The sequence below is a fragment of the Antedon mediterranea genome, chromosome 8 (genome assembly GCF_964355755.1).
Source record: "Antedon mediterranea chromosome 8, ecAntMedi1.1, whole genome shotgun sequence".
Lineage (NCBI taxonomy): Eukaryota > Metazoa > Echinodermata > Crinoidea > Comatulida > Antedonidae > Antedon > Antedon mediterranea.
Genome location: NC_092677.1, coordinates 7,679,921 through 7,688,208, shown reverse-complemented (window position 1 = coordinate 7,688,208; position 8,288 = coordinate 7,679,921). Strand labels below are relative to the sequence as shown.

At 33.9% G+C, this 8,288-nt stretch overlaps 1 protein-coding gene and 1 long non-coding RNA gene across 3 annotated transcripts in view; one reads left to right on the top strand and one right to left on the bottom strand.

Annotated features, from left to right (window-relative positions):
- The first annotated feature begins 1,108 nt into the window (after positions 1-1,108).
- Positions 1,109-3,531, top strand: LOC140056526 (uncharacterized). Its single transcript, XR_011846770.1, has 3 exons — positions 1,109-1,458; positions 1,795-1,846; positions 2,236-3,531. It is a non-coding gene; the product is annotated as an uncharacterized lncRNA (long non-coding RNA).
- A 1,324-nt stretch (positions 3,532-4,855) lies between these two features.
- LOC140056733 (uncharacterized) overlaps positions 4,856-8,288 on the bottom strand; it is a 35,900-nt gene continuing 32,467 nt past the window's right edge. Inside the window, exons 6-7 of one of the 2 annotated variants that reach the window (XR_011846810.1) lie at positions 7,375-7,431; positions 4,856-6,944 (exon numbers count right to left, since the gene is read on the bottom strand). Coding sequence is in view for 1 of the 2 variants with exons in the window: in XM_072102208.1 (XP_071958309.1) it covers positions 7,426-7,431 (6 nt within the window). In the remaining variant the exon portion in view is untranslated. Of the gene's footprint in view, positions 7,432-8,288 lie in introns of both variants that reach the window. The other variant, XM_072102208.1, reaches the window with a different exon arrangement.

The window sequence follows — 8,288 nt, the reverse complement described above, 5'->3', positions numbered from 1 at the left end:
AGAGTTGATGAAGCCACATGGTCAGTGCTGCTATACTACGCGCCCATTTATTAAGTACAATAAAAACAAAGGCTAGGAATGTATAGTGCCTATGAAAATTATCCCGTTAGGACTAAATTTTATTAAAACGTATTACTATTAAAATATTAACAATACTGCAGCATTTCATGACCCTTGTTGTTTTATTTGCTTTCCCGTCGATGATTCTCATAAACACATCGCGATGACATCATGACAAAAGAGGTGTTTTGTTTTTTTCAAATCACTAAATATAATGTAATCGAGCCGGACCGCTAATTTTTAAACGATCGTTTAAACCAGGTCGTTGAATATGCCGTGATTTTAATTGTCAAAAACATGACCGTCAGTCGATGACTCGGAGTTTCGATATATCTCGCGTCGCATGTGTTGCGTGGTGAAAACACTCTCAGCAAGTTTGCTTCATTAATATTCATGAGACTCTGTGACGACCCGCTTTAACGTGACGTCATTTTACTTTAGCTGCATGCGAAGTATAGTGACCGCGATCGACCCGGCGCGCGTGTAAATAATACCGGCCTATAGGTATTATATAGTTTATAATATAAATAATAATAATAAATAAAAAATAATAATATAAAAGGTGAAAAACATCGTCGCGTTGTAAAAATTTAGATGTAAAGTACAGGCAAGTTGTTAGCTTGCTTTTGGTACCCTAGGTAATAGGCCATAAGCAGTAAATTCTAACGTTTCATCTCGTTCCGATGTCATGGATCTACAATTTCTTTACATATTTAGAATAATAATTTTATAAATAACAACATATCAAAAGTTCTCCATAATCGTGTTAGACAATTTTGAGAAATTACTGTTTTATTTTGGTACTTTATTTTAATATACACCGCGTGAGTGATTTGGTCGGGCCGAACGTTACACGTTCAAATTATCCGCAACGTCTTAAAAACTGTACCACGTGATCGTATTTCACCAATCATGCTCTGTTTACAGATGAGGGGAATCCCCAAAACTCACACACGGCAACGTCACACGTGGACAAAAATATTCAATCATGATGAATGGAGCTAGACGTGGAGGAAAATTTGTTTGATTCCCCACCACCGAACAAATACTACTGTAAACGAAGAAATGATGCATCTTATGATCATCCTATTGTATTGAAATAGTCTCCTGCTCATATAAGAAATGGGATTTTTAGAATGTTACCACTTAAACCAGTGTGCTATATTAATAATATTCGTACAGAAAGGCTAGGCTAGCTAGCTACGTCTTTAGGCTCTAGCCTAAAGGCTTAAGGTAGCACACTGGCCTAGGTCTGGAGGTGTATACTAGGCTACTCTCAAGATGGCATAGGCTAGGTAGGCCCAGCAGCAGCACAGTACAGTTAGGCCTGCTACTAAACTATAACTTAATGGGCTATTATTAAGTTAAAACGGCGACAAACGGAATACAAAGACACAGGTGAGGATAGCATAATTTTAGTACATTTTGAGCAAACATAATAAATACACATTAAAATTAATATATTATTATTTATTATTATTAATAATTACAATTGTTTGAAATAATTAATTTGGTCTGGCCTAGAGTAAGCAGGCTTTCCCTATACTGTACCTAGGCTATCCTATTTAGTATTATGCATTCATTTTGATGGCCTGGTCCGAAGACTAGGCCTAGTATTCATACATCAGCTCAGTATTATTTTTATTTATAAATGCTTAATTTTAATTAAAAATAATTTATTTCATTTCAACTGTATCATTTCAATTCAATTTATATTCAATTATTTATGTCTAGGTTGTCTAGTGGAAAGGAGGCACAAAAATGCTGAACACGTTCACTGATTTTGGTAAGTTTTGGATCCTTTTTTAATGTAGAGATGAGAAATGCCAAATGATTTATGTTTTGTTATAATTATATACAATAGTAGTAAAATTAGTAATGAAAGTTAAAAATAGTAATGAATGCAAGAAATAGCTGAAAAACATCCATTACTTTAAAAATGTTTTATACCAGGTTGCATTGTCAATAAACACTATATAGTAATGGAAAGTGTGTGGTAGAGTAAGTAAAGTTGAAAATGTTTCAACATTTCTGTGTATGGTTTACCACAAATCTGAACTAATTTTTTAAATATAAAACCAAAAAGATTCATTGTAATTTAATAATATTCAGTTTAACTAAAATATTAAGTAATCGATATAAATTAGATAATCTATTCTTGATTATTTGTTACAGAAATGATACCAACTTCAAAACAATTGTCATCATCTTGAATTTTTCATAAACTTCAAAACCATCAACTGGCTGAATGTAAAATACTTAACTGCAAATGTTGCTGAATCTATGTTTAATTGTACCTACCTACCACGTAGTATGTACATACTGTATATGAAGGATATTCCACATAGTAATTATTACTTATTAATTAGTTAAAGTATATTTGCTATTTCCATTGTACACTGGCCATGCCGCACCTGAAATTGACAACTTTTCTACTTGACTACTAGTTATGCTGGTACAACGTATCTAGAGAAGAGTAGAATTATATACATTGTATATTGGGCAACATGTAGGGTTGTAAAAAAACACAAATCCAAAAGAAACAAAAAAAAAATAAATGAAAATACATTACAAGGTATTTGTTGTATATTGTGTGTATATATGTCCATCTCATATCATTATCAATAATAATAGTTCTCTCCACAAGACTTACATTCATGTTATCAATATAAAAACAGTAAAAATGGGCTGGCAGGCCTACTTATCTGATGTTTAACAGAAAAAAATGGGTTGTTTTTATGGAAGCTCTTGGCCTAAATTGGCACTAAAAACTCCTAAAAAATGCAATATTTAAGTTACAATAAATAAGTTATTGCATAATCATTTATTGTTTGTGTTGAAAATTTACTCAGATGTCACTAACCTACTAGCATACCCATTGCATGAATATAAATATTATTATGGCAAGTCATTTTCTAAGAAATCATGTAGGCTTACGTACTCCTCAAAAACAAATAAAACATCAAAATTATCTATAAAATTAGCAAATTCTCAGCTGGTGCAGTGCATCTTCCTATATAAAAAAAATCATCCTATATAAAAAAAATCATCAAGCTGGTTTGAAAAGGTTGTTTATCAACCCTCTCGGGTAGTTGCACAGAAAAGGCATAGTATTTATTCAGGCGCATTTTACGGTTTGAGTCGAGTTCACACAAAATTGGCACTAAAAACAAAAAAAATGCAATGTAAGTTACTATCATATTATTGCATAATAATTTCTTTTGCGTTGAAACTTCACTTGTGTGTCACTAACTCACTAGGATACCCATTGCATGAATATAAATACATAGTGAGAGTTGATTATTAAAATATAACTGCTCAAAAAACGACTAAAAGATATTAAAATTATCTATAAAATTGGCCAAATCTAAGTTTTTGCATCTTCATAAATAAAACCTCCCTGAAGCTGACAAGCTGAAACTTTGAATCTTGTTTAACAACCCTCTCAAATAGTTGGGAAAAAAATATAAATATGGTATGTCAACAATTAGTTACGAAGATATTGTGTCTTAAACATCTTGAAAAGTGCAATTACAACTAAATAATTGTAATTTTTCAGTTTTCCTCACATACAAAATACTTATTTTTAAAATTTTAAATTTTGGATAAGTGTTCACAATATACTGGACTACTCACAGAGAAAAGACAATTGCATTTGGACAAAGACTTTTAAAGATATTGGCCCATAAAAGTACCTCCAGACCTCAAAAAGTGCCTTTTTTGCAGCAGTGGGGTACCTTTGAGAGGCCATTGCTCAAAAGTGTACAAGTATTTCATGGAGAACTTTTGATATAGTATGTGTAACATATTCATTTCACAATATCAACTTTCAAAATGTAGATCCAAGAGGTGGGAACGAAATCCATGTTCTAGGCATCTTTTGAGCTACTGCTTATGGCCTATAAGTATCAGCTGCATATTCCACATGTCGTAATTTGCGAGCTTAAGAGTGTTTGGTAAATGACATTATGAGATGTTTGTAAATCGTTTTTAAACGACTTACAATGCGCTAGAACGCCAAAATTTCCAGGGGCCGTCGGCCCCTGGATCCCGACCGGGGGTTCTTGGCGGCCCCCTGGCCCCCAGCCAATGTTTGCTGGCTTCGCTCGCAAAGCTACGCCACCCCTATTTCAATATCCTGGATCCGCTCCTGGGCTCCACTAAACAACTTCAACGATCCACCCCGCCGTCAAACCTGGTTACGGCCCTGTCTAATATGGATATTGTTGCAAACTTTTTTGTATAATACAATACAAATACATATATACATATATTACGTAATGCATATTTATTTGGAAAAGCAACTTCACATCCTTTAAGCATTCAATCAGTATTTTGGTCAGGCAACAAACTATCTGCCTTGTTTATACATTATACATTACATCACGGCTAGTACATACATTTATTTATTAAACAAGCCACATAACTAACTCTCATTCGATCCTCGTCCCGTTGTAAATTAAACCACGTGTACAATGTAGGCCTATGCATATTAGCCTAAACTTCACAATCCTATTAAAACATTAAGTACAGCAAATTACTTTGAATGATTGATCTCCTTGACTAATCAAATGAAAACATTTCACGTATAGGCCTACTATTATTTATTTTGATTTATTCCTTACCGTGATACATAAAAAGGGAGCACTGAGGAGAGACAAGAGCTATCGCCAAAGGGCGTGTCTCAGCTCACCAACTATTATTATGATTATAAGAGCACAGTAGGTCTGTTCATGGATTAAAGAATAGAAGGATATGCATCGACGGTGACATCAAACGATGTTACAACGCGCTTGCCTATACTAAAGCACTGCTGCCAATCAAACAAACACGCTCATTGAACTCCGTGTCTCTAACCGCGGCCCTCTGTAAAACGCTGCGAATCAACTGTTACATTTTTTGAGACCAAAACATAACCATGTAGAAATCGTATGCGCAGTCTGAATGTTCTATTGACATGTCTGCGTCGATGATTAATTGACAACAAAAATATATTGCTGAATAATTCTGTTTTAGTTTCATCACAATCGGACTGCGAAAAGTTCACTTTCTTACGACTTGTAATTTTAAGTAGTTGGTAATATTAATAAAATATGCAATTTTTATATTTGAATTATCATTATTTGCCTGCCATCTTCTGTCATTAAAAATTGCGTTAATCTATAGAATATTAAATTATGCATTTGACATGTATGTTGTTAGCGTGGCCGGTATTCACCCATACAACAATCGTGTTTTTAATATATGGCTAAGCAGTGGTTTCTTCATAAATCTCCTTAATTATAGATGTGATTATATTTAAATTGTAGTGCCTGGTGATTGGCTAGTGGTTATGTCATCCACATCACATCCAATCACCGGGTCTAATTGAATGAAAACAGCGATCCCTGATCCGGGATTGGCTGGCTATGTAATGTATAGTTGCGATTCGTTACCTAGCGGTCGTTTTGAAATGTACACGAAGGGCATGCAAACTTAATCACGAACAAACGAAGTACCTATTATTATTCACACAAGAAGTAAGACAACGGTGAGTATATAGATCATGATTACACGTTGTATCTACTACACTTAAGATTAGCCTAGGCCTACCTAGGCAGTATCAATGTCGGCAAATCATATGGTTTACTAGTAAGCCTAGAAGGCCTAGGCCTAGTATCCTTGCTGATTTTGTAATTTTACATGTAGGCTGAGACAACAAATAGTTATTGTCTCAGATGTAGGGCTACGACGGGTCATAAAATGCTACTTTAATGTCATAAAAACATTAGCGTAGATCAATCGCGGCAGAAACCTATACTAATTACAATTATAGCATCTACAATTCCTCATCAGAAAGGTTATAACTAAATTCGTCGTCGTATAAATTGTTCGTCGCCATTGTTGCTAGCGCTAAAACATCATTCCACCAAAGAACGCGCGAAAGAAGAGACACGGAGTTCAATGAGCGTGTTTGTTTGATTGGCAGCAGTGCTTTAGTATAGGCAAGTGCGTTCTAAAATCGTTTGATGTCACCGTCGATGCATATCCTTCTATTCTTTAATCCATGGTCTAATTGAATGAAAACAGCGATCCCTGATCCGGGATTGGCTGGCTATGTATAGTTGCGATTCGTTACCTAGCGGTCATTTTGAAAAGTACACGCAGAAGTACCTATTATTATTCACACAAGAAGTAAGACAACGGTGAGTATATAGATCATGATTACACGTTGTATCTACTACACTTAAGATTAGCCTAGGCCTACCTAGGTAGTATCAATGTCGGCAAATCATATGGTTTACTAGTAAGCCTAGAAGGCCTAGGCCTAGTATCCTTGCTGATTTTGTAATTGTACATGTAGGCTGAGACAACAAATAGTTATTGTCTCAGATGTAGGGCTACTACAGGTCATAAAATGCTACTTTAATGTCATAAAAACATTAGCGTAGGCCAAGATCAATCGCGGCAGAAACCTATAATAATTACAATTATAGCATCTACAATTCCGCATTAGAAAGGTTATACAGTAACTAAATTCGTCGTCGTATAAATTGTTCGTCGCCATTGTTGCTAGCGCTAAAACATCATGCCACCAAAGAACGCGCGAAAGAAGCGTAGCCAACAAGGTTAAATGTCGTTGCACATGTGCAGTAAACAATATATTAGGCACGCGACCGTTTCGTTGTTACCATGCGGTTAATTAAACTGATAACATTGTGGGCGGTCCGCGGTCTGTCGGCGAGAGTCAAGGAACCCTTGATCTCACGTCGATGCATATCCTTCTATTCTTTAATCCATGGTCTGTTTCAGCGTAATACGTTACGTCATCATTGTTTGCATAGCCTGCTATGTTTCGACGACATCAATAATAGCTGTGATTTCAGCAACATGATTTCTCAAATCTGTCCAACAAATATAAATAAACGTATAAGGTTCGTCAATTATTCTCAACAATAATTTCATCATGGGAAAGTGGAAGGGAACACATCACTTCCAGTTGTTTATTGTATAATGTAAAATACATTTGTAATTTAATGTCATGATAGTACTATTAGGCCTAAAAATAAAAAGGTGAGACATGATAGAATATCCTCATCATTTACAGAGAAGTGGTGCAAAACAACCTGTAGCTTAATCCCGTCATTTGTATCAGACACCATTTGAATATACAAAAATGAATATAAGATTTATGAAAATAGGCCTGGATACAGTTATTAACACATTCAAACAGCCTCACTTCCGTGTTGCCATAGTTCAATACGGAGTTTTGTAAGTGTAAGCATCTTAAATATTTGTTTTGTTTATATTTAGCAAAGAAGACAATATACGTACCAAGTTCGATGATGCATCAAAAAACTTCATATATGCCTACCAATGCCCGTACTACAACTGCTCCAGATTTAACCAAAGTACACATGAGAGCATTAAATTTAAAAATAGTAATAATAGAAAGGTGATTTTCTTTCTATCAATTATTATTTTTTGGATAGAAATATAAAAGATTTTCTTAATTCTAAGCTTAAATATATCCTGGGATCCTTCAGTTCTAAGTATTTAACATAACATAATGACATTGTCCATAGTATAGATATAAAAATAATGTATACCGAATAATTTAATTCGATCAAGGCAAATTATCCTAGAAAACACTTCACACGTACTGTACTGTAGATAAAGCTTGATCTTAATAAAATAAGGAAAAAATAAAAATATACAAGTACACTAAACAGCCAGCAGGGATATTTATTTACAAGTCAAAGTATAACACAATAGCTAAGGAACGAAACATGCTTATACACTACATTTCATGCATAAAATCTGTAATATTTTTAAAATATATAAATGTATGGCATTATATTAATATACAGATATAAATATGCACAATTGAAACTTCTCGAATATAGTTGTTAAAAATGCAAAAGCAATACAAAATTAATACAGAATTACTGACGATCTTATACTATTGAGAAGTTTCACAGTTAAAAGAGTGAAAATGTTAAACCTGTAATCTAAGCTTGTGAATTACCGGTATTATTAAATCTTTAAATTTCAATTTTACAAGCCGTTTCCCGTCCAAAGATAAAGTTAATAAGCCTACTGTAGGCCCAATTCTTAAATCGATACATGCCTGTCTATTTTGTTTTCATTAATTCTAAAGCAAGGATTATAATTTAATATACACAATAAAATCAGAATCTTAATATATTATTTTTTTTATACATTATGCCTATACTATTTATCATCTT